A 27,971-nucleotide genomic window follows, 5' to 3' on the forward strand; every position below is an offset into this window, starting at 1 on the left:
GAGTGCAGGGAAGGACTGAAGAAGCTGAGAGGTCAAGGACACCATAAGAAAGACCTACAGAGCCAAGTAACCTGGGCCCACGGGGCTTAAGAGACTGAACCACCAACCAAAGAGCATGCATGGACTGGACCTAGGGCCACTACACACATGTAGCAGATGTGCACCATGGTCTTCGCGTGGATCCCCCAACAATTGGAGTGAGAGCTATCTCTCTGACTTGGACTCTGTTGCCTGCATTTGGATTCCTTTCTCCTAGCTTGGCTGCCTTGTCTGGCTAGTCCTGATGAGACTTGATGTGCCAGGATGGTTTAGTACCATCAGGGGTGTGCTGCTCTGAGGAGAACTGGAAGGGGAAATGGGAAGAGGTAGAGGGTGTAACTGGGAGGAGAAGATGGAGGGGGCTGCAATGGAGATATAAAGTGAATGAATAAATGAATAAATAAGTAAATAAACAAGTGATGTAGCTTCTTAACCCTTTCTACCATGAGAGGACAGGAGACAGGTACTACCTATAAAAATGGGCTCTTATCACTGTATCTGTTGATGCTTCTACCTTCCCATCCTCTAGAACTAGAAGTGAACAATTTCTATTGCTTATAAATTACTCAGCCAAAGGCAGTTCATTATAGCATTGGGATGGACTGGGCCAGATAGGCTTGGGTAAGTAGACAGATGTACGTGGTGATACAAGAGCTTGTACTGGAGACCATGGTCATTGAAATATAGGTTCATCAGCAGAGACAGAGGGTAGACTTAGTACAGAACTAGGGAAGTGGAGTTAGGTGGAGCCCACACATGGCCTAGCTATACAGAAGAGATTTTGTGGAAGAGAAGCATCAAGGATTGTCAGGATGGGAGATGTCCTTAACTGAGACAGAAAGCCTGGAGTCTAGCAGTGTGTGGAGTGTGTGGGTGCACACAGCCACACTTTTAAAATACTAATTTACCTGGACTCTCATTTCTTCAGGAAGCTAGTCCCAAGTAAAGTCAATTATTAGCATCTTCTATGCCTCTTGGGCAGGTGAATATAAGATAAAGTCCACTGAGGAAAGGTTTTATTTTGTGGTGGGGTCTCTGGCTTGCTTACTGATACACTTGGCAGTGTCCCACACATTCCTGCTGAAAGGCAGATGGAATGAATGTCTAGTCTGTGTTCACTGGCCTGGAGGAATGTGGAGTCTTAAAAGTTCCCACAGTGTTTCCAGTCAGATTAGCTCCCATCTTCCAGCCCAGGGATGGGGTAGATTTTCTCTGGAGGGAAACATCAACACCATCCAGAGCCTCCATGGTATTTTCTAACGCACTGGTTAGCATCAAATCAAAAGACATATCTCAGTGAGTAAAGTTCTTGCCACCAAGCCTGACAACCTGAGAGAACACACACCTGAAAACTGTCCTCTGACCTCCATAAGCATGTAGGGTCATGTCCCTGCCACCAACAAATAAATATAATGTAAGCATGCCAAGAAGTGGAACAAACGGGTTATAGAAGGGAATGCTCATGGGGCTGGGTACTAGTGCCATAGGCACGAGCTTTCAGGTAACTATGTCACTTGTGAAAACTGACAGCCACGTGGGAAACAGCACCAGACACCCAAATCTATAAATAACCCATGGAAATCCTAGAACCGAAAAAGCAATCACCTAAGTGAAGTTGAAAACACAACGAGGCAGGTCTAAGAACAGACTGGATACAGCTAGGGGGTTGACAGATTTTGCAAATGAAATGGAGGATGCCCAGTTTAATTTTAATTTCAGACAAACAACAGAAGCTTGGAATAAATATGCCCCATTCAAAATTTTAGACATTCTAAAATGTATCCACTGTTCATGTGTCATTCCTATTTAGTGAGATGCTCCTTATTTTACCGAGAAAGATCAGACACAGCTGAAAAGACTCATTCTGCTAGAGATATCCAGAATAAAGAATGATATTTTTAAAAAATGATGAAAAAATCCTAGGAAGAAAACAAGTGAAAACAAATGAAAGAGACATCTGAGACTTGGTAAACAATCTAAATCACATGAAACTGAGTCCTAGAAAGCAAACGTGCCAGAAGTGATATTTAAAGCAACAAATGGCTGAGGTGTTTCCATGTCAGATACACTTCCTGAGGAATATAAACAAGAAAGCCCACACCTTAGCCCATCGGAAGAAAGCTGATGGAAATGAATCCCTTCAAAGTATGCAGGAGGAAACACCCCACCCAGATTGTCCAAGAATGAGCAATAAGACTGATCACAGACTCACCAATGGAAGAACCCCACGGAATGAATATCAAAGAACATAATCTCCAACCTAGAGTTCTATCCCTAGTGAAAATCCCCTTCAAAACTGAAAATAGGGTTCAGGTTAGTCGACTCTGTTGGTCTTCCTGTAGAGTTCCTATCCCCTTTGGGCCCACAATCCTTCTATTCTTCCGTAAGAGTCCCCAAGCTTCAGCCACTGTTTGGCTGTGGGTGTCTGTATCTGTCTGAGTCAGCTGCTGGGTGGAGCCTCTCAGAAGACAACATGCTCCTATCTGCAAGCATAACAGAGTATCATTAATAGTGTCAGGGATTGGTGCTTGCCCATAGGATGGGTTTCAAGTAGGACCAGTTATTGATTGAACATTCTCTCAGTCTCTACTCCATCCCTCGTGCCTGTATTTCTTTAGAGAGGATAAGTTTTGGGTGGAAACTTTTGTGGGTGGGCTGGTGTTCCTATTGCTTCATTGGGGTTCCTGCCTGGCTTCAGGAGGAAGCCTCTTGAACTACCAACCTAAGAACATAAATGGGCTGACCTAGGCCCCATATGTAGCAGATGAGCAGCTTGGTCTTCATATGGGTCCCGAACAACTGGAGCTGGGCTATCCCAAAAGCTGTTGTCTGTCTGTGAGATATGTTCTTCTAGCTGGACTGACTTGTCTGGCCTCAGTGAAAGAGGATGCGCCTAGTCCTGCAGAGACTTGATGTGCCAGGGTGGGGTAATACCTAGGGGACCCCCACCCGCTCAGAGGAGAAGGGAGGGGGAGGGGGAAGAATTGTGGGAGGGAGTGACCAGGAAGGGAGCAGTGAGCAGAATGTAAAGTGAATCAGTAATCAAAAATAAAATAAAAACTGAAAAAAGGGTGGGGATGTAGTTTAGAGGTAGAGTGAATGATTACTTCATACAAGCATATCTGGGAGTTCATCCTGATACACTGGGGGAGGAGCTGAAACCCAAAGGATATACATATATAAACCAGTCAAGCAGAGAATGAGAACAGCAGATAAGCATGAAGAACAGTGGTGGAGCCTGGTGCTCTGGAAGATACAGATAAGTAATGCCCTGGAGATGCTCGCCAGGATGGGAGTGGAGAGGTGAGGAACAACTCCTGGCAAGGAGTGTTGGGGTGAGCAGAGATGGTTCTGCTGAGGACAAGCGGGGCTGCAGCATGTCTGCATGTTGTCACAGTGTTTACTGCTGTGCTCAACACCACAACCAAAGCAGCTTGGGGAGCTGGGCTGATGGTTTATTTCGTCTTGTGTCCCAGGGAAATTGTGGTAGGAACTCAAAGCAGGAACCTGGAGGCAGGAACTGGTGCAGAGGCCATGGAGGAGTGCTGCTGACGGCCGTGCTCTTCATGGCTTGCTCAGCCTGCTTTCTTAGACAACCCCAGACCACCAGCCCAGAAAGTGGCACTGCCCACAATGGACATGGGCCTCCAGCATCAATCATTAATTAAAGAAATGCCCCACAGACTTACCTACAGGCCAATATGGTGGAAACATTTTCTCAGTTGACATTCTCTCCTCCAGAATGACTCTAGTCTGTGTTAAGTTGACATAAAATCTAGCTAGAGCATGTCAGTAATCAGGAAACATCCAATATCCAACTAACCTCGTGTGTGTGCGTGCGTGCGTGCGTGCGTGCGTGCGTGCGTGCGTGTGTGTGTGTGTGTAGTAGCCTACAGCTTTGAGCATGCTAGTCACACACTCTACCACTGAACTACATACCTAATCTCTGGACTGAAATATTTACCTCCCAGAATAAAGATTTTTGTTCTAGTTTCTTTCTTTCCTTCTTTCTTCCTCTCTCTCTTTCTTCCTTCCTTCTTCTTTTAACTATAAAGAAACATTTTCAATTAGAAAATACAAGAAAATATAAGATTCTTGCTGCTATTTGGTTCTCTGTCATGCCTAAAGCAGATACCCCTCAGTCAAAAGGTTAACCGTCTTTTAATGACAAAACATACATGGATCAATAAACACAAATGATTTCCTCTTTAAAAATATAAGGACATTGCTAATAAAATAAGAACCGAGCAAATGTATCATGAACATAGGCTTAAAACTAAAATACTAACAGGACTTCTTCAACTAAACCAGTTGATCCCAGGGTGAACTACAGAAAGGCTTGAGAAGCAATGAAACCAAATGTCCTATAAATCTAGATGACTACTGACTGCGTGATGTTAGCAGTGTTAAGTGTAGATGGAGTCAGAATACATGCACATAGTAAATGGTCAGAAAGAGCAAGAGAATCAAAGTGCCCAGAGGGTGAGACTGTAGTGCCGAAGCTCACGTACCCATCACCTCAGTACTTGGGGTGGGTGAGCTGGAAGTCAGCATGAAGTACATGGTTACACCCTGTCTTTAAAAACAAAACGACAATTAAAATCATAGGTGGAGGCAGGGTTTTGAATGTGAGACCAGTTTGGAGAAGAATAATAGCACAGCCGGGCAAGGTATCTTCAGTACAATCCAGAGGACCTGAGTTTTTACCCACAGCATCCAAGTGAAAAACCAAGTGGGGTGGCACATACACCTGCATACTCCCCAGCACTGGAGAGACAGAGACACAAACATCCGGAGATCTTGGTGGCCAGCTAACTCAGTCAAACCAGTAAGAGACTGTCTCAAAAAGAAAGTTGGGGGCAACTGAGGATACCTGCTGTCAACCTCTGGCCCCTTATGCAAGCACATATATGTCCAACCACATGCACATGTACACTGACACATATACACCTATATATGCACAAATGCTTGGTGTTTTAAGAGTAAGAAAAAAGAGACAGATATAAAGCAGGTGGGAGAGAAGATGAAGGATGAAAGGAAGGTAGAAGGAATCACATTAAAAATTAAAAAGCCAGGTGCGGCAGTGCACACCTTTAACCCCAGCACTTGGGAGGTAGAGACAGGAGGATCTCTGAGTTTGAGGCCAGCCTGGTCTACAGAGTGAGTTCCAGGACAGTCATGGCTACACAGAGAAAACCTGTCTCAAAAAAAAAAAATCAAAAACAAACAAACAGACAAAAATAATTTAAAAGCAGGTGATACAAACATCAAGGAAACAGTAAGATAATAGATAAAACCAAACACATTAGTAATTATAGTAAGTGTAAGTATATCCAACACCCCGTTAATGAATACCTCCTTGTGTAGATACCTTACCTATATTCCACAGGTGAAGACTCCCAGGCACAGAGAAGTTGAGTAACTCGTCCACACTGTCCAACCATCAACTCACAGTAGCAGGGCTCAAACCCAGCAGCAAGCCTCCTCTGCGCAGGTCCTCCCCACCCCCATCATTCTAGGTCACCCCTCCTGCAGCCTGCACCCAGCAAGCTCCTCTCACCTCTCAGGTGCCACATTGTTGTCATGGTGACTATGAAATGGCTTAAATTGGATCTCATCTCTTCCCCGAAATTAAACTCTTCCTAATTGTCATTTACTTGAGAACAAAGGCAGCAGGTCATATGAGGTTCCTGTAGAATGATTACATCTCCCTTGTTCCACTGCTTCTCGCCCTGGAAGCCCTCCAGGGTTAGCCAGGGTTAGACATAGTCCTCTGTCACTATGGTTACAATGACAGCTACTGCTCACTGGACATTTTCTCTATGCCCAGTACAGTGGGGCAACCTTAAAAAAGCATTATTCCCCTTTAACCTTCATGATTCCACCCCACAGACAGGATGATTGACTCAGACAAGTCAGTCAGCCAGTAGTTCAAGAAGTCACCACCATGTGCTGTCCTTTAAGAGGAAGAAGAGTTACCCATCTCCCTCAAACATGCACGGCACCAGCTGATTGAGTGACATGCAGAACACAAGATAGGGAGGAGGTAGCCTGTAACGTGGACTGCAAAATTTCAGAGGGTGATCCAGGAGGATTCTGAAGCAAGGTGGTGTTTGGGAGATGATGTGAGGGTGAAGAAATGGACCATTTCGGTGTCTCAGAGCTGGCAGGCAGAATGCTCTGAGGAACAGTGTGAAGGGTAGTAATATCACATTAGCTACTTCGACCCTGTGACTCGACAGACCCTATTGCTGGGTCACAGAAGATAGTGCTACAAGGGACCTGGCTCTGCCTTGGAATGATAGAAAACTGTCATCTTCCCCCACGAGACATTGTATGCCTCAGAGGCTGATGAGGCCCATCCATATTCTACACAGCACAATCTCTAGAGAGATCTCCTATTCTAGGAGACAGACCAAGTCCTTGGAATTGGATCTGAGTCTCTATTTTTTTTTCCCCCCTTAAACACAGGGAAGGCCTAGGAAATATGACCTGTCTGATCTTAACTAAATATTGAAATCTTGTATAACCTTCAACTCAGGAATAAAATGGGGGAGTTGGAGAATTGACTCAAAGGTTAAGAGCACTTGTTGCTCTTGTAGAGAACCAAGTTCAACTCCTAGCCCCTACATGGTGGCTCACAACCACCTGCAACGCCAGTTCCAGGGGGATCTCCATATCTCAGTGGGCACCAGGCACGTACATGAAGCACTAACACTGTAGGCCAAACACTCATAAATAAATAATTTTAAAAAGAATGGATCTGTTTAATCCAAAAGAGCATGTCAAATTACTGACACAGCCTCGGAAACTATAAAGAACAGGGTGATGGTCATTGGGCTAAATATGCAAAATTTGTCTCCAAGAGAGGAGATCCCTTATTCTTCAGGTATAGTGAATGTTGACAGGGAGAGAAAAACGTGATGGCGAGCCACCATCTAGTGAAGACAGAATCTCAAAAGGGCTCCGCAGGAGATAGACCCTAACCACCAGATCAGTGAAAGTCCTGGACAACCCACACAGAGATGCCTAGAAAAGGGGAGAGCCACAGGCAAAACCAGACAGACATCTGCTCGAGTCTGGAGCCTACTTGAGGAGGGCATTGACTTGGGGTGTCAGGTTTTCAACCTCTCTTTATGGGCTTAGGCTTCAAATCTCTCATGGGGGGTTTAACACAAAGCACAAGTTGACCAGGTCAAGGGGCTTTGCCATGCCTTTGCTTTCTTCAGGAAGATTTAAGAGGCCAAAGCATTTATTGTTCATATATGTATGTATATATGTATACATGTATAATATGTATATACAAATACTGATAAATAAAGTGTTTTGGAAAAAAAAAGAGGCCAAAGCATGTTGTGGAGACACTAAGCAGTCAAGTATTGGAAAAAAATCCTCCAAATTAGTGGAGACAAAGTGGTTCTTAAATATTTCCACAAATATTAGATCTATATATTATATATGAACATGTATACTCATGATGAAACCTCTTTAGTGTGCTGTGGTTAAGCTAAAGGAAAAATTTTACCACTCCAAACTAGAGGGGGAGGCAAGTGCTGTTTTGGATGACTGGGCATGTGGTCTACCCCAACCCTGCCAGGATGCTGTGCTTCGGAGTGGAAAAATACCTGCTTCCATGGTTCTTGCCAGGAGCAATGGCTGGCTGGAGTAATTACCAGATGAGGAATCCCTACTCAGAGATGATAATCTCAATTCACCTCAGGCATCTCTACCCTCAGAAGAGAAGTTTAAAATCGGTAAACTGGACTTAAAAATACATCGGAGAATGCCGAGCTCTACTGCCCCCAAGTGGTCAAAAGTGATATGACAGCCCCACTAGAGTTTTTCTGTTGGCAAGACAGCTAGAGGAAAACAAAAAACAAACAAAAGCACCTCAGAAGTCAGTTACTGGGGTGCTGGAGAAATGGTTCAGTGGTTAAGAACACTGGCTACTCTTTCAGAGGGCCTTGGTACAGCTCCTAGCACCCACATAGTGGAACACAGCCATCATTAATTCCAGTTACAGGGGAATCAGAGTTACTTCTAGCCTCCCCCTAGACCCTACCCACCAGCACATAAGTGGTGCACTTACATACAGGCAAGCAAAACATTCATACACATAAAAAATAATAAAGCAGGTACTGTGTATAAGGGGTGAGAGAAGGCTGATGAAAGAATATTTTTATGCTACAGTTTCCTCTTAGGACCAAAGAAGAGCGTCTTTGAGAATCAGCTGGAAACGGGGTAGAATGTGAGCTTTCATGCCCAGCTCTGTAGCCCAGGACAAACAGTCTCTTATCTCTCATATAATTTCGGACTGGGAACATTGAACAAGTATGGATGTGATTTTTTTACACAGTAATTGCATGGGGAGTTGGCCAAACTGCAATGGTAGCATCTCGTAACTTATGTTTCACCTGAAACACTGCAATCTTAAAGTACTTTGTTAAAGAGACCTACGCAGTACGAACACTAGTCAACATTTGAAAACTGGTCTGGCAAGGGGGAGGAAAGAGGAATATGTCTTGAAGAAGGCATCATGTAATAAATTTATTATGTTTTGTTACATTTTCCAGTTTTCTCTTAATTCCAACTGTATACTATACAACCAACTGCTGTCTCAGAAATAAAACGTTTTCAACATAAAAATATAAATTCTGCTTCTTAAAAGTGCGTACACCTCTAATAATAAAATATACAAATAAATAACAGAAGGCAGTGACACACCTCATGCACTTGGCCTAACATAATTTAAAATGTAGGATACACTTTCTTCCAGCCTGCAGGAAGGATGTTCTGCCGTCCTTTTACTGCAAAATTAAATTTATACAGAGCTCACTGATGATGGCTCATGAACAACACCAAAGCATTTTGTGTACAGTGACATGACATGCAGCTTTTAAAACAACTGGAGAAATACACATTGGTGCAAAAACACAAGAGAACCAAACCAAAACAAACAAACACATTTTGGTAACGGGGCCTGAACTCAATTTTAACCAGTGGTGAGAGGCACAGTTGGTGAGCAGACCTACACACAACACAAATGCCTACAGGAAAAACCAACAGAACCGCAAGCACAGAAACACAGTCCCCCAGTCTGGAATAGCACCTAGCAAAGTTCACGCTGCAGAGTTCATAGCAGCAGAGAGCTTGACTATGGGAGGCTGTGCCAAAGCTGTCCCAGCTCTGATGTTTTCCTGATAGCCTTAAAATATGGACCATTTCAGATAAACTTTTTGTAGGCAGCCTGAGGCTCAATGGGATGAGGACACAGCACAGTGATTATTCCAAAGATAGCGCACCTGGTCACCACAGATTAAAACCAAATTTCATGTGCCTCTGTAGGTAACATATACTACCAAATTTCTGGTATTACATGATTTTTTTTTTTAATTACATGAAAAAAAACATCAACAAGGGCTCTAAAATAATTGAATAAAATGTTTCACATTTGTTTTCAACTAAAAAGGATTCTGGAAACTATGTTCTGAGTGGGAAAGACCTAGAGGGGAGTGAACCTGAGCGGGAGGCCCAGTGCTGCCTGTGGTTCACATCCATGCTGTCAGAAGCAGGGCAGGGTTTACAAGGCTAGGCAGGAAACTTTCTACTGTCTTCTACCACATTCTTTAACCTGGAGTGACTTCCCTCTCCTGCATGGGTCGGTCTCAGCCCCACAGCAGAATCTGGAGAGAGGCTCTGGGAATTGATTCAGACCCCTCAGGGCACTCTGTCTGCCACCAGCAAATAAGAACAATCCCTAAACACATCAGGCATAAAACACTTCACACTTCCAAATCGGGCCTTGAGTTCAGAAAGCCCCCCAGCATACACACACACACACACACACACACACACACACACACACACACACACCGATTCCAAGCCAAGGATTGACACCTTTTAATTTTCTTGTCCAGAACAACTGGAATTCTTCCCGAGTACCCTGCATGGCAGTGATGATTCTCACCATAAACTGTTGGCAAAAAGATGGTGTAGCACATCCTTCAATTCTGACTGCAAACAAGAGGAGAAAGTCACAGAACCAGGCAGTGCTAATTGGCATCCAAAGCCTGGGAGCCACCCAGGCATTCCAAGTCCCTTGGTGATACTAGTGACCTCAGGTGAATCCTCCAGAATAGGCCTGCCGAGAGTCTAGGTATGAGACCTGGAGACACCTCTTACACGTGCTATGAAGCTCCTATCCCTGTCCCTGCCTCATGGGAAACAATGGTTTTAGACAAATGTGAGCTGGGTCTGTACCCGGATCCACTGTACAACACTATCGTACATTCCACATGCTTTATCTTACTGACACCAGTAGGTGGGAAGCTCCAAAATCTTCCTTAGCAGCTCCAAGTCTCTACAAAAGCACTTAAAAATAGCACTGTGTAAAGCCACACCTCTCCATGTGATGATGAAAGAATACTAGAGGATATAAAAAATTAAAATCTATAGAAAATGGCAGGTTATTTCTTAGAACAAAATACTTTAGGAAAGTCTTCAGGCTAAATACAGTATATACACCAGTGTATGTTCAACATGTCCAATCCACTCCTGCTTGCAAATACTATTTTATACACAATCTCACCAATGACTAAGGAGATTGGCAAAGAAACAGATGCAAAGCAACCTAAATTTCACATTCATGTTCACCCACACTGATGATTAAGCCACATTTTAAAAATTACAAGTTCAAAAATAGAACTCCAGAATCTAAGAGTTGTCCCTTTTCTAAGACTCAATGTTGAGTGTAGTTTCTCTGTATGCTTTTAAATCAGTTGCTTGCATAGGTAGTATGAGCATGCTTTTTGAGTTGGATGGTGGGCATGCACAATTGTTTTCTTTACTCAGGGGTAAAAACGATTGGTCATGCTCAAAGGCAGCTGCAGAAACAGCTTGGGGTCTGATCAAAAGGCAGCATGGGACACCAAGCAGTCACTGAAATAAAAGCATCATGTCCCACCTGAAAGGTATAGTCAGGTTAAACAAAAATGAACCCTTTATAAAACTAAAGCAAAAGCAGCCTGCACACTAGCAGCTAAATTGTTTTTATAGTAGGCACTGGTTTGTCAGTACATTTTGCCTTTCTCAACTCCAAAATATGTTATCAATGCACCTCCAAAAATGTGTTTTAAAAAAACTGTGCTTATGGTTTTCAATCTAGCTCAAAATCCAACCCAGAACACTAATTATCTTTGTATTCAATGACAATCTACAGAGGAAACTGTAACTCCAGTTATTTAGTAATCTGTCAAAATGAAATGTGATGTCACATGTCCATCTACTTACTCAAAGAGGATATGTGAAATGAGCTTTGTTCATAACTCTTTAATCCATATTCCCTTAAGCTGCCACTACTGCTCCCTTCACATATCAACCCTATTAGTTTTATTATGGTTAATTTAGAGGGATTGACAATTCCTCTCATTGATGCAAAGTGACCACGTTCTGCATTTAACCACTGCACAGTACAGACAGTTCAGTCTGAACCAGTAATGAACAAGGACGCTTTAGATTTCCAGACTTTAGTTGGCCAGAATTTACCAGCTTGTTTCTGTTGACTATCACTCCTTGACACTGATTCGGTGTCTTCCAGGACTCAGCTACAGCAGACTGCTGAAGCTTTCTGCTTGCCTCTGTATGCAAAGCAGGCCCAAATGAATGAATGATTAAAGGAGGCTTCCACGTGTTCCAGGCCACCAGATGGCTATCCTATACTCCTCTATAGGTCTGGCACAGCACTACTTACTCTCAAGCTGCTTTCACTCCAGCAAGAGAAAACACAAATGAGGCTGGCCAGAGTCTTAAGTGACAAAAACATATGAGCTTCACACTTCCACATCACCTGAGGAGTTGTGAAGGCAAGGTGGAAGGGTGATTAAGGAATGGTGAAGCCTCATGCACACAATGTTTACAGGAAAAGAGAGCAATAATAAAAAAGATTTTATTTAACAGCAAAACAACATTACCAATGCATCACACTGTTGGTTGGTGCTGTGCGCCTCCTGGGAATGACTACCCTACCAGGCTAAACGGAAACTCAGGCCTACCATCTGAGTTTGACCCCAAAGTACACATGTTCCTCCAAATCACTGGGAGATAGATTTTAATAACCAAGTCCCTACCCCTGCCACAGAACTGAATGAACTAAGTAATAATATTCTCATAAAAATTTCACTGCAGGCAGCACCTTCAAAGTAGTATTTTCTGTGTCTTAAATATATCCCAGAATTAGATTTTACCATTTACCAACCTCACAAGTATAACAGCTTCACATCCTAGACAATGCCATGACACTTCCTGATTTTTTTCTATTGAACTAAATATGAAATAAGCACTAAACTCCATATGCATGTAGCTTTAAGATTTTATTATATTATAGAAAATGTATTTCTAGCTCCCATGGAAAAGTAAAGACCAATAGAGAATTTTTCTGTTTTGTTTTGTTTTTAAAAACATGATATGCAAGGAAGGGAGGATCCATTCCTACTGCATTCAAGAATAAAACGATGTAGTACTATGAAAATTAAAATAGTTTCTATTCATCATAATTATGGTAAAACAGCTTGTTATTAAAATCCTTTGTCTTATCACACTATAATTCTAAGACTGTTTCAGAGGCTCAAATCATATAAATGCTCAATTCCTGATAATGATGGTCTCAACATCTGGTGCTTTTTCAGAAAATACAAATAAAACAAGATTGGTGGCTAAACACTGATGGGGCTCACCTTGTGCCACTGAATAAATGATGACAAGCAAGGCAGCTGTCACCTCAGTCACACCAAGGCAGGACAGAGAACTTCAATGCTTTGGGAAGCCACAACAGAGAATGGGGGGTTGGGGGTTAGAAATAAAAGCAGCGAGTACAGGACTAAGTGCTGCGGGTACTGGCTCCCACACACTGGACTGGGTATCAGCGAGTGCAGGACTGAGTGCTGTGGGTACTGGCTCCCACACACTGGACTGGGTATCAGCGAGTACAGGACTGAGTGCTGTGGGTACTGGCTCCCACACACTGGACTGGGTATCAGCGAGTACAGGACTGAGTGCTGTGGGTACTGGCTCCCACACACTGGACTGGGTATCAGCGAGTACAGGACTGAGTGCTGTGGGTACTGGCTCCCACACACTGGACTGGGTATCAGCGAGTACAGGACTGAGTGCTGTGGGTACTGGCTCCCACACACTGGACTGGGTATCAGCGAGTACAGGACTGAGTACTGTGGGTACTGGCTCCCACATACTGGACTGAGTGGAGAGCAATGGTGATGCGCAAAGGCTGAACAAATACAAGAGCTGAAAACTCCAGCCACCCTCACCTGCAGGCTACCAGCTAAGTTCCACATTAGCAGCAAAATCAACTTAAGCAAAATCAACTTAACCTACTGGAAATATTTCCCAAGAGGTATTCATAAAAAAAGAAGAACAAAAAGACAATGTAGAAATCAAAACTGCATGCACATATGCACTGCAGTTACTTCACAAAAATACTGAAGAGGAGGCCTGGGAACCAGGAGCCTTAGAATTTAATAACTACAAACTCTACATGCTATGTCTAATGACAAAATGGCAAATGCTATTCTGAGAATCACGACCATGATTCCCTTGATATTAAAAAATAAATAAAGAGGATACTAAAAACTGAGCCGCAAAGTATTTCCAAGAGACTTCCACAAGCCTTGGAAAACTGTGTTTTCTTTATCTTTGAGAATTCAGTGAGGTTCCCCTTTTCATACAGAAGAATGCAATTTGCAACTAACTACATGCCAGGGGGACATATGCCAGACTCTGCTTCTGAATTCTGGGTCAGAGATGGCCTCTTCAGAACAGACTAGACATAAATAAGCTACTGAAAGCAATGAAAACAAAGACTGACACCAGGACCCACAGTGCACGTACAGCGCTCGGCCTCACCTCACATCAACATGCCAGCAATGGTTGGTTCCTGGCAAAAGGAAACTTCTTTCTTTTCCAAGCAACAAGACAAGGCAGTGAGCATGCACACAGGGGCAGTATGAGATCCTCAATTTCTAACAGAAACAAGCAGCATCAGGGGGAAAAATGGTATCAACTCAGGCTTCAGGCTGGAATACATTTTTTTTTTCCCCTCTGGGAATCTTTCAAAGGCATTAACTATTCTGCTATAGTTAAAAATTCCAATGGCCTTAGCTAGCAAATTGAGAATGAAAAAAATTAGTGACTGGCTTTCTGACTATTCAAAATTTGTCAGATCTTAGAACATATACAAGGAGTCAAGACAGGCTATCACTTCAGGTAAGAAAGTAGCAAAGATTTTATGCCTACTTGTAAAACTTCTACCTGTGGCAGTAGGACACAGTCACCACCCCAGGTCACCTTCCTCTTGAATCCACTTATTAGTAATGTGCATCCATCCTAGACTAGCTGAGTATATATACCTGAGAAACATTAGTGTTAAGATATTGCCCTTACAAAGACTGGTAGATGGGGCCAAAGTGCAGAAAGCAAGTTTTCCCTCAGTTTATTTTATTGTTAGCATCAGGTTTTGTTTGTTTATTTTTTAAGCTCCTGATGCCACTCGACAATCCACATGAAGATAAATTCTGCTCAGATGAAACCTAAGTCTGACAGTTCATCTGTCTATACACTGATAGCTTAATTGGTTCACAGGTCTCCAAACCCTAGTGTCCCAACAAAGTCATTAAGAGTTCTCTAGAAAGAAATAGGTAGGATTGCTAAAGGGACTATCCAAATTATTTTCTATAATTATTCCAGTTAGCTTGGTATCAATGCTTTGTCTATGGCTGTTATTTGGTTCAACGGCAGAATAAGGCGACGCTTTTAACAATTTGAATTCCACACACACTCACACTCTCACACAAGTCAGGCACATGACCCCAAAAAAAATACAAAATAAAAGCATAGAGGGCTTTGGTGTGGAAGGGGAAGGATTCTAAATAAATAAACATCTGTACAGATAAAACACCCGATTGCAGAAGATCACTGAGGTTTTTGAGAAGGCCGTGCAGAGGTTTGCATGCTAGAAGACAGCTTTTTGGAGCCTTTCTCAGTGGTCGACCTGCTACCGGGAGACAAGGGAGCTCCGGAATCTAGCTGGGAAGACTTGGATCTGCGAGCAGATAGCAAGGAATGTTTAGCAGAAGCAGGGTCCTTAGAGACAAGCTGTTCCTTTCCAACTGCATTTGTGTTTGGCTGCTGTGAGCCCGGGGGCTGATGGCCTTTCTCTGCCTTGTCATCTGCAGTGTTCTTACTGACTGACTTGACAGAGCTTCCACTAGCCTTTTTGGATAGCAAGGTTGTCTTGCCAAGATCAGTTGACCGGCGGGTTTCTTTCTGTCTCAAGGCTGACTTAAAGAAGGACAGTCCCTTATCCTCAGACTTGCTGTCCCTCTTCAACCCAGAGCGCACACTTGTGCTAGGTGAACGCAAGCTGGCCATGGATGAGCTCCGAACATGTTTGCCATCAACTCTGCTGTCCCCTGCTCTGGCCTGATTCACCCGAGGGGAGTTGGGTTTGGATGTGGAGGTGGAGGTGGAGGTGACACTGGCTCTGTCAGAGCCTAAGCTTTGTCTAGAACCCTCTCTACTCAAGCTCCGGTCAGAAGTCCTGCTCTTCCCAGAAGGAAAGGGGCCCCTGGTGGCAGGGCCTGGGGCTTTTTTGGCAGATATGGACGAGGAGGAATAAGTAAAGGCAGAAGCCGACTTTTGCTTCTGCGGTGAAGGAGATGACATGGATTCCTGGGATCTGGGGGATGATTCTTTTTTGGGTTGGGTAGAGGCAGAGGATGAATGCCTTCCACTTGTCCTGGAAGAATCTGCTTTGCTCCGACAGCGGGCAGGTTTCATAGAAACCTTCACAGGAACAGGAGAAGAAGGGGATGGACTTGAAAGAGAAGATTCCTGGCTAGCCAAGGTTGGCCTCCCCTTCCGCATGCTCTTCTCAGGCTCAGAAGTGCCTTTGGAACTAGGGGATCTCTTACTTGTGCTCTCTGGCTTCTTCGTGAGGGAATCTGAGTGGCTTGGAGGTTTTACCTCTTTGACTGGAGAGCTGTCAACAGAATCACTCTGGTCCACATAAGCAATCTGGTTATTATTATCAAAAGGATCAGAGATGGGGGCCAAGTGATCCCCTTGTGCTCGGTTTTTGCTTGGTGTGTCTACAACACTGGAGTTCAATTTTCCAGAGTCTGAGTCATCTTTGAACACACCTTCCATGACAGCCAGTGGGGCCCGGCCCACAGCCTTGTGCTCTCGTCTATTGTGACTGTCACTTGGCTCCTGGTGGCTACCAGAAAGGTTCCGCAGACTACCAAAGCAAGAGATGGAGACTTTGTCATCACCTGCCTCTCCAATCCTTTCCAGGGTGGAGGCAGATCCGTGGACTGGAGAGTCCCCTGAGAAGCGGGAGGGAGAGCTGGAGCGCATCTGCAGCTTGGCAGACAGGGACCAGGAAGGCCGCATGCAATTCTCATTGACAGCTAAGGGGCTGGTGACAGAAGATCTGGATGACAAGCTCTGACGCTGTACACTTCTCACAAATGGTCGAGTAGAAAAGCCTCCTGCATGGCAGAGAAAATTCTGTGAGACTAAACCAACAAAAACATTTAGTAAGACACTGGAGACAAAGCGAAGGCAAGCCTGGTATAATGAGAGGACCATGACCTTCAAAGCCAGCCTATGTGCTAGAGTCAAGAACAGCTGAGTGCTTTCAATCTTTTGAAGATCAGTTCCCTTATCCACAAAACTAACTTCATCTAACTCTGAAGTCAGCAAAATGTTTTCCATCTATGCCATCCTACATTAGAGTCAGCAAACTTTGTCAGAATGTTAGGCAATGCTCAGCTCTGCCATCTTAACATGAAAGCAGACACAGGTGGCACACAACCAAGCATGAATGGTTATGTTCTAAAAACTTTGGGAAACCCAGCTGTCCACATATGGCCTGCAGACTGCTGGTCTAATTAGAGAGTTGAATAAAATCTTAGAAGTTTGTGTCCAACAAAGATCCTGGCACTCCCAGGTGTTCAGTAAACATGGGCTGCTAATCCAGCTTCTTTATCTTCCTGAAAGACACCTGGGCTCACAAAATAAACTTGAACAAAATGACATAAGAACCCATGACCCCCATTCACTCCCTATGGAAGTAAGTCTGCAATAGGTAACAGTCAAAGGATATCAATGGAAGGAGCTGGAGCCTAGGATATAATATGTGCTGCCTTGAGTGACTGGCAAGTAGTATTTCCAATGACTTAAACCTCCCCAAGACAATTCCAAGCTGAATTCTGTATGTACTTGTTACTGTAGCTATGGTCTTTGTGACTCCTAAGAGTCAGGTTCTGTTCTATGTGACCACTGAGCATGAACAGATGATGATGATGATGATGATGATGATGATGATGATGATGATGATGATGATGCTTACGAAGATATTGATTTTACCAACTAGAGTGTTTAAAAATAGATTAAGGCAAACCTGCTGGGGGCCAGTCCCAGCGTGGGTGAAGGGGGAGAAGCAGCTTCTTCTTTCTTCTCCTCCTGTGGGTTCTTCTTGAGGCAGCCCTATGCTACTGTAGCTGACCTACAGTCAGTGATCCTGTGGCCAGAAACTGGCACTTGCATCCCAGCCCTAAGCTGGAGTTAAGTAAATAGCCTTGTACTACCCTAAAAACTTCTTCTGAGGGTAAGAGACTGCAGGCTAGGGTGATCAACACTGGTAGCCTAACAGCAGAGGATTAGGCAATGTGGCCTTTGTTCTATCTCAGCAGGAACTGCTGGGCTCTAACTTATGCTGGGTGGCTGGGTCCCAGGAAGAAAAAACACTTTAAAAAGTTGCTGTAGATTTATTTAAGTGTAAAAGGTATCCTATGCAGCTATCTGAGGGGAAAGGTGAAAAGTCCTGAGTGGGGAAGAAGAAAAGATTCTAACAAAGTAAAAATTCTAAGGTAGAAAAATTCTAGGCAGGGGGAAAAGAAGAAAAGGACGAAGGGCTCCTAACTAACTCACTAACTAACTAATTAACTCACTCACTCATTCACTCTTTGTCTTTAGTACTTATGCATCTTTCAGAGTATATGGTCACATGTTACAAAGTTCATCACAAGTTCATACCAAAATTCAAATCATAAATTGAAATAGAAGTTTACAACACAGAATGTTTACATGAATACCCATTAGGAGTAATTATCTAACTAGACATTCATCACCTGTCTAGCTCCACAGGTTCAATGAAAGTCTGAAACTATAACTTAAGAAATCAGTGAAGTTTTGTATAGATAAACCCAGGCAATATTTTTTCTTCTGTCCTGGTACCTATAATAAATTGTGGATTCCCTCTTAGTGACCTTGGTTAATTGTTTTACAACTTCTTGGAATGTGCTCTGAGCAGGAGAAGGTCTAGTTACTATCTCTCTAGGGGCAATTAACTGATAACACTCAGGAGACTGGCAGAGTTCTCATTACAGTTTCGACTATGCCTGAGGGACTTAATAGCAGTCAAGTTATAAAAGAGCTTAGTAATCATTGATGTAATTTTAGGAATTCTTATAGGATCATCATTAAGACTTAAGAAGTCATCTATTTGTCTATATAGTATCACTACAAGACAGTACATCTTTATGGATCTGCAGAGATCTGCTCCAAAAGGGGTGTGCTATTGCTTAGAGATTGTTGTATATGAATAATAATAATAATAATAATAATAATAATAAATAATTAATAATAATAGTAAAAGCATATTAATAGCAGGAATCTTTCCTAAAATCACATCTCCACAGCCTTGCTGGATGGAGCACACTCGTCGCAGATTATATAATAATCCGAGGTAAGCATTACATCTGCTAATTATCAGCTTGTCCCATTATGGCTCCTGACACAAACCATTTCTGGGTTTACTGTTAAAACAACAAAGTCCAAGCTTACAAAGCCGTGATGAAAACAGCGTCCCTCTGAACAGGCATGGGCTCACTAGTCAGCTTTTCATAAAGACTAGGAGGAGAAAGGGCTTAGCACCAACAGTCCAATTACCTTCTTGCTTCACAAGAAAAAGAAGTAAAATCTCAAAGCAGATAGAGGCAGAGCCATGCCACAGTTCTCCTAGTTTGGCTTAGTTTTGGCTCCATTTCATTTTTTCAGAATTATCCATCGCCCCTAGAAGCAGACTAAAGCAACTGAAAAATTGGCAGGAGAGTGAGCCTCACTGTAAGGTGAGTCACTGTCTTCAATAGAGAGTCTGAGCTCACCCTCTCCCCCTTCCAGCTCTTAGTACTTTGGCTACACAATCCATCCCATGCCACCTGGGGTTCCTTAGAGTACTAAGGGCTATCCTGTCAATACTCAAGCAGTAAGTGAAAGGTACCAAGAAAAAAAACAAAAACAAAACCCACTTCAATATTTAATCATATTTTGTCCAGAATTGGTAATGTGACTATGTTTAGAGTAGAGGTCAAGCTGAGCCAATGGTGTCCTCATTAAACAGAGAACAGCAACTCTATATGAGGCAGTCCCAGGCACGGGAGAACATCTGAGTCCTTACAACCAAGTTTAACAAAAAGTATATATTACTAACAGTCAAAGCTCTAATCTGTAAGCCAGAAATAATAAACTGGAAGAAAAAAGCCTTGAGTCACAGGGAAGCCACAACTCAGTTCTGTACCCCAACTCCTTTGAGCTCTCCAATCTCCATGGGAAGACTGTTTTCTGCCTTTAGACCTGTGCTTTATCTGTACATTACCACTTTGGATATCAGACACCAAGACCCACACCCACCATCGTCTTCACTCCTCTCCCCTGTCATCTCCACAGACTCAGACAGTGAAGCCAAGGATGTGCGTCTGGAGGAGGCTGCAGAAGTCACACTGGCTTGCTTGCTTCCTGGGAGCCGGCTCACCCAGTGCTCACATAGAGAAGAACTTGTGGAACCTACAGAAGAGGAGACAGTCCTGAGGTTAGCTAGGGTCCTGCACTGCACACATTCTATCAAGGTGCTGCCAGTCCAGACAGAGACTTATCTCCTCACTCCAGAGTTAAGACAAACCCCTAGAGCTGAGTATCCCTAGTAAAGAAGAAGAAACTTCAGGCAATTCCTACATAGAGAAAGGTCGTGGAAACAAAATACAAAACTAGAATAAATGTTTCCAAGAGCAACACCTAGTCCTGGCAAGAAAATAATAGAACAGGGACATACATCCACTTACTCTACAAGGACTCACCATGTACACAGCTCTGAACACTGGCAGTACTACTGAACCACCCAAAGGAAGAGTGATAATACAGACATTATTTTTCTTAGCTTTGATGTCCTTTAGACATTTTTAAGCTATTATTATACTAATAGCGCACGCATGCGCGCGCATGCACAAACACACACACACACACACACACACACACACACACACACACAGTGGCATGGTGGGAATATAAATGTGCTGAATGTCAGTATGTCCTGTCAATTCCAGGAGTAGCCTTATATTGGAACAATAGATAGTGCCTCTTGAAATTGACTATATGAAGCAGGCTGTCTCAAACAGACCTCATGAGACTGCTATTTCTGAGTACATCTGAGATACTGGAAAGGCCCAAGAGTATCAGAGTTCCTTCATCCAGTTAAGTGAGCAGCCTACCCACTGGGTAGAGCTTGTCTACTGCAGGGGTGACTCTGCTAGAGTGAAGCTTCTGTCAGCTGCTTTGGGCATACCCCTGTAGAGCCTTGGAAAGGGCCATAGCTCACCACTTCCTGTCTTCCCGATTGATATATTAGCACATTCCAGGCTACCCTATTTTTTTCCATACTCTGCAGTAGGAAGTAGGAAGCATGCATAGATGCTGTGTGGGATTCATTTCTACATTTATTAACATACTAAATTCCATCTCATCAGGAAAACTAAATCCTCAATCAGTTAACAGCCATCAATGTGTACCCTAACAGAAGAGATTACTATTACTGTAGAGAAATAACTCTTTTTTTCTGATGGTCCTTTACTGTTTACAGAATGCTTTCACAAATCTTCACAATGTTAAAACAAACAGCAGCCCCACTGAGTGGGTGCTATGACCACATCCACATCAGAGATGATCATGTGGCTCAGATGGGACATGTTCCAAGATAAACTAAACAGATGTCAGCACAGCACCTCAGGCTGCTGCTGATACTTCCTCCGGGCACTTGCCCAACACATAAACACTGTGAATGGTTTGGCTGGGCTCTGCCCCACCTCTATGTGAACTCTGAACTGCTGCTGGTCCACGGCAGTTCAGAGTCCACCCTAACTTCCTTGACTGAAATTATATAAGAGCCAAGATAAAGTGGAATTGTAAAAATTAATCTCATTAAGCTTTTAATAATGAAGCTTTCTGAGGCATCTTCTGGACCATGAATTATAACCTCCTGCTCTGTGAAAAAACATCCAAGAACTAAGTTACCTGCCACCGAGCTATTGGCTGACCATGATGGGATAGCTGTCCGCCTCTGGTAGAAAAGGATGTAAGCTGTCTGCGTGCACACCTCATCTTCTGACAGCTGCTGCACATCGCTGTCATCGAAGCAATACCACAGACCATCCACGGAGTTCTTACAGTATGCTGCCAAAAAGAGCCCACTGTCAGCACCAGCAAGGCTGCACCAGCTACTCTATCCACAGATACCATCCTTTATATTTTATTTATATAATTAATTAAACAGCATTTTAAATTGCCCACGGTAACAGAAAGATATTAAGAAAAAACAAATCCAAATTTCAATTTATACCCAGGCAGAATGTTTTAAGAAATTCCTAATTCCAGTTTCATAACAGTTTCATCTCAAGAAACTCATTATCACCAGGAACATTTTTTTTTCTGCTAGAGACATTTAACAATGAATGAAAACACTTTGATTGTCACAAATGGGTGGGGTGGGGCCAAAAGCATCTGGTAGGTAGAGACCAGGTATGTTCACAATGCATAAAAAGCGTTATACAACACAGAATTATCCAGTCTCATTGCCAAAAGGCAGGGTAAAGAACTTTGATTTTTGTTGTTGTATTACTTTAACGTTTATTAGGGATATAAAATAATATGAAAGGCCTACCAGTTGATATCTAAGACCTATCATAATCTAAACATCTCATTTAATCCTGAGATTTATCATTACTACAAATTATTCCACAGTAATCTGTACATTATTATATAGGCTCAGAAAGACTATTTATGGGGCTGGAGACATAGCTCAGCTGGTAAAAGATCAGATAAAGAGGAAGCCCTGAGTTTGATCCCTAGTACCCAACCTAGTCAAATTAGCAAAACAGAAACAAAAAAACCAGAGTGGATGCACCCAAGAAGAACCCCTGGCCTCCACACATAAACTCCACAAATACATCCATATTATCCTGCATACAAACACTGCCTAGCACATGGTCTTGCAACTGATAAAGGATGAATATATGGCATTTTGTATATGGCATATGAGTATATGGCATCTAATCCTTTGGCTTGTATTAAAGCCCTACCACACCCCACTGTTTTCCTTCAGGGAAAGCCTAAACAATCTATGTGAGTTCCCTGGCAAACTTGAGAACACAGAAATTAAGAATACATACATGGAGTCTTCTCTATAGTTGCAACTCTAAGTCTTAGATAAAAATAAAGACAATTCAAATACCACCAAGAAAAACAAAAAGAACCCTCAAAGCCAATAAAACGTAAAAGTCTGGGGCTGAGAGTACAGCTCAGTAACAGAATGTGTGCTGCTTATTTAGCATGTCCAAGAACCTGGGTTCAATCACAAACACCACACCCACCCTAAAACCAGCAGGTCATGAAGCCAAGTCAGACTATTAGGCTAAATCAAGGGAGCTTATGACGCTTGATCTGGAGAAGCACGTTAGTATCGCATTTCTAAAAACATCCACTGACTGAACAGATGAGGGCTGGAATACTCAGTACATGCTCACAAACTAAGGACGGCCTTCAAGGACAGGGCACATACAGTTCTAAGAGACACGATGAGTGACACCCTCGTTAGGCCACTTTACTTTCACAAGTATGGAACCACAAAGATGAAAGGGACCCAGGTGAGGAATTGCTGCTAGCTAGACAGGTCCCAAAAGAGAAGCAAAGGCTCCAAATACAGAAGGGAGATCATGCTCAGCTACCGGAAACAGAGAGACTGAAGTGGAGACATCATAGCAACAGCACTGGCTGGGCCAATGGTGCCAGGCCAGGCTGATATACAAATGGCCCATCTGGGAGAAGGCTGCTATTCTGGAGAGGTGAGTGGGAGCAGAACTGCACAGCAGACACACCCACCAGGAGAGAGAGAAACCTTGCTCTAGTTCAGTCTGCCTCCTTTCAGGATAATCTGTTCTTGATTGTGGCCTGGAAAAGCCACACAGTAACTAACTAATACGCAAACTATTTATTTTATAATTATAACTGCTTTTCTACCTAACACTGCCTTCCAAAGTGTTTTCGAGGCCAGAGCTACTCAAGTTATGGCTCAGACACTGGTATTTGTTCATAAAAGGAGGCAACAAAACAAGGATACATATTCAAAAACATCTAGCAATATGATACAGCAATAACATTTGTGTTATATTTTTACAAAATTGGCTGATGAAGGACTGAAATGCTAAAATAGAAAATAGCAAGGCCTTTATCTAGAAAAACTGAAAGGCTCTGATCTAAAATCCTTGCACAAGTTAGCCATACGTATGTCATGCAATTACAGCAAGAATGCATCAAAGACATTCTAGTAAAGACTTAAAAAACAGTACCTTCAGCTAAAAAATGCTATGAGGTGGCTCAGGAGGTAAAGGTAATTATAAGCCTATTGGATCTCTGAGCCCTACATGATGAAAAAAGAACCAGCTCCTCACACAAGCTGTCTTCTGACAGCCACATGAATTGCCATCCCTGAACACAAACAAATAAATTTAACTTAAAAAAAAAAAGTAATCCCAAGGATTGATTTCTCTAAACTTGAACTGTAAACATTTAGAGATGACACAAGCAATGGTTTACTTTAAGAACAAAAAAAAAAAAAAAAAAAAAAAAAGGAGGGGCTTGGGGAGACCACTCCATGTAGCACTTGGTGGTACCCCATTGCTGAGAAAGCAGAGTCAGACAGATACCTGAGGCTTAATGGCCATCCTAGCCTAACAGGTAAGCTTCAGGTCAGTGATAGACTGTCTCAAAACAAGGCAGACAAAGCCGGAGGAAGAACACCCAAGGTTTTCCTCTAGCCTTCAAACACACACCCAAATACACACATAGGACAGGAAAAAAGAAATAATATAGTCCAGCAGTTCTCAACCACTGGGTCATGACCCCTTTGAAGGTCGAACAACCCTTTCATGGGGGTCACCTAAAACCTTTGAAAAACACAGATATTTACATTATAATTCATATCAGTAGCAAAATTACAGTCATGAAGTAGCAACAAAAATAATTGTGGGTAGGGGTCACTACCATGTGAGGAACTGCATTAAAGGGTAGCAGCATTAGGACAGTTGAGAGCCACTGATACAGACTATATGAGTACCTCTTACATAAGGGGCAATGAGCAGATACACTCTCTAATGTGCTTCACAGGCCCTAGTTAAGTTATTTAGCCATGTTCTCAGAGCTAAGAAGAGAGGTCTATAATCTCACCCAAGCGCCTTTCACTAAGTTACACTGCTTCCAAGGGTTTCACGACATTTCCATAATCTGTTCTAAATAAAGAACAACACAATACTCTGAAATCTTGCACTGCCCTATTTTCCCCTAGCAATTTTTTGCCTATACAGTATGTAGTAATAAGGACCTATTTTGCAAAATGACTTCTTTACCAAAGCTGAAACAGAATAACTATTAACCAGGAATGCTGGCAAAGGTGTTAATACAGCAAGAAAATAGTAAATTTCAATGACTTCTAAGTCCTTCCATTTTAATAGTAAAGAATACATAACCCCATGACTATTCCATGTCTATGTATCTAAGAACATAGATATCACTAGCATTGTCAGAGAATCAAATATCCAACTAGAAATACAATCATCACACATAAAATACTATAAAAATAGATAAAAAACAAACATTGCATTGCTATCTAAATAGTGTTTAAACAAAAGTACAAAGTTAAACATATTTAAGCTATTAATGTCTTCTGTGATGCGAAAGCACTGTGGGAGACTCTTTTTTCCTTGCAACTGCTTCCTAGACAAGCAGAAGCCAAACTGTTTTGTCAAGAACACACGCAGAGGCTGTGTTGCTCCTCTCAAAAATAACTACTGCCAGCAGAGTTAAGCTAAAAGGGTTTTAGGAATGAGCGATTACAGCTCATCATCTCCCTGCCCTCCTGCCCTCCTGCCCTCCTGCCCTCCTGCCCTCCTGCCCTCCTGCCCTCCTGCCCTCCTGCCCTCCTGCAGTGGTAGGTTGGGAGTAGGCTGAGAGAGCATGCAAGGCTGGGAAGGCCAACAATCCCTACTACCTTGCCAATACACAAGGGAGCCGGTAACTAACTGCTAGGAGAAGAATCTCAAGGATTTTAAAATACCATCTGGCAGATACCCCAACCCCACTTCATCTCCATTCACCACTGTAAGTCAATGGCCAGTATTAGAGTGTCAGGGTCTTGTTATGATAAATTAAGCTCGTAAGAGGCATGTTCATTAAATATATTGAAAATAAAGGACACAGCAATATGAGTCTAGAGATCTATACAGATAACTAATTAATGGTATTTCCTTTGCATCAATCCTTATGTAAACAGATGTCTAAGTACGAAACCCTAAAATCTGTCTTTACATGGTTCATACATTCCCACAGTTCATATATGTCCTTAATTCAAGACTCAATCTCAAAGAAATAAAGAATTAAAATTCAGAAAAAAAGTAAGTACGTACAAGGAAGAGTCATCAATATTAGATTAAGAGTTTAAAAACAGAAGCAATATATGTTTAGCAATGGCAATGATTACTAGTCGTGTCACTTAAGAGACATACGTTCTGAGAAATGCCATGTTAGATAATTTGTCATTAGAACATCAGTGTAACTAACCACACCAGCTAAGATGTTACCATGTCACTGAGCACCATCATCTTCGCTGGACCACCATAAAGGTGTGCTCTCACTCTGAGAGCACAAACGGGTTTCCAATCTCAGGTAGCTCTTCCTGCCATGCCCCTCACCCCACCCAGACTTACTTCCAATTTCTACACACACTGTACTGCCCTTAAATTTTATTTGTATCTACATCTCTGCCTACTTGTTTCTACTCCTAGAAGACACACGGTGGGATCAGTCACCTCTGACGTGAGTCCACTGCAAGCTAACTACCAAGTGTTTAATATTTATAAGTAAAATATACCAGTATAGTCACATCAGTGTAAAAATAGCAAAAAACTATGAAAAACACTAAACATATATTTCATGTACCAAAGCATTACTATGGCTGAACTTCAAAGACACTATGCTCAATAGAATACTGCAGTTACAAAGAATAATACTGTGTGGTCCACATTCAAGAGGCACTTAGAGTAAAAAGTTCACTGAGACAGATTGTAATGGCTGTCAAAGGCTGGAAGAAGGGAGCATGGAAATTACTATTTAATAAGTTTCTGTTTGAGAAGATGAAAAAGTTATGGGAATGGATAGTGATGGCCAACAACGTGGTCTCAATGCCACTAAACTGGACACTTAACACTGACTAAAATGCTTAATCATGTGTATTTTAACCATGATTTTTTAAATGTTAGTAACTTTTATCTTGATATGCCTGATAAGCCTATTTCACAATGGCATTCTTTCCATCTTTTTCCATATTTCACATGCTGAACAGAGTTGCTTTTATAATACAAAGTAAATTTACCCCTAAAAGAACAGATGCCATGAAAGTGGCTCATGATCATTCTAAGTTAGGGAGATGCTAGAACCTCAAAAGCATTGCACAGCTCTAACGGGGAGGGAGGCAGCCGAGTAAACAAGAGTAGCTCCTCAGCTGTCTTCTACATTCTCCCATCACGTCTGCTTACTACTAGATGAATGGACTCAGAAAAAAGAAGGAGGCTCATGCATTTGATCTTGGATAGAGATCTGGAGGATGAAGCTGTTTTCAGAGCTGGCAAAAGGCACACTGGAAGAGAAAAGGAGGTTGGAAGTTCAAAAGCTACAAGCAAAGAGCTTGAAAGAAGCGTAGGTACAGACACGCAGCCTCTCGCACTGCAGACCTGTATAATGCCCCCCTTGCATGGTGCCATGATGATTGCACACAGCATACAGGTCATAGATGTAGTCCTCAGGGTCCCTCCCGAGTCCATAGGGCCGTCTCCATGGGGACCAATGAGATGGCAAGCTCCAGCTGCTCTGGCTTCTCTTAACCACATGAGGTGTCATGTCCAGGCCAGTCAAGGGGAACTTGACCATGTTCTGAAGTTTCATACGCCTGTCTCCTTCCTGTTGCAAGAAGAAAAACAAGTTCTGATGACATTTTAATGCAAGCAGATGAAAGATCAGTTTAGCATGAAATGTGGGCCCTGTCAGTTAAATCACTTTGAATCACCTATCTGATATTTCTCAAGACACATACTAGAGAAACAGATTAATAGTGTGACTACAGGACAAGCTTTAGTACAACTTAAGTAGAACCAATGAGGGCCAACCTGAGGGGAAGGGACCTCTAGATTTTCATTTCTTTATCTGTCAAGGCTTTCTTTTTTTGAGGGGTGGGGGTCGGGGGGCAACTTAGAAGCAAAGTGACAATTTCAGGTGGTTATTCTTACACCCCTGTCAGATGTCTGAAGATTAATAAAGTTTAACTATGTAAAGGGCAAACCCCAATACCTAGCATAGGAGAGGCATTCAATAAACAGTGACCCTTTCCTCTCTTCTTTTCCAACATGCACATTTACTTGGCTGAAGTTAGCTATTTAGCCAACGATCTGAATAATCTGAATTTTCCACTAAACCCTGTGGAA

General features: G+C 42.6%; 1 protein-coding gene across 1 annotated transcript in view; it reads right to left on the reverse strand.

The window, feature by feature from the left end:
• Positions 1-8,573: 8,573 nt before the first annotated feature.
• Usp31 (ubiquitin specific peptidase 31) overlaps positions 8,574-27,971 on the reverse strand; it is a 66,390-nt gene continuing 46,992 nt past the window's right edge. The window contains exons 13-16 of the mRNA XM_034493301.2: positions 27,225-27,450; positions 21,460-21,618; positions 19,807-19,959; positions 8,574-16,601 (exon numbers count right to left, since the gene is read on the reverse strand). Of these exons, the coding sequence (XP_034349192.1) occupies positions 15,022-16,601; positions 19,807-19,959; positions 21,460-21,618; positions 27,225-27,450 (2,118 nt within the window). The 3' untranslated portion in view covers positions 8,574-15,021. The remainder of the gene's footprint in view (positions 16,602-19,806; positions 19,960-21,459; positions 21,619-27,224; positions 27,451-27,971) is intronic.

Source organism: Arvicanthis niloticus, chromosome 1 (assembly GCF_011762505.2).
Source record: "Arvicanthis niloticus isolate mArvNil1 chromosome 1, mArvNil1.pat.X, whole genome shotgun sequence".
NCBI classification, from domain to species: domain Eukaryota; kingdom Metazoa; phylum Chordata; class Mammalia; order Rodentia; family Muridae; genus Arvicanthis; species Arvicanthis niloticus.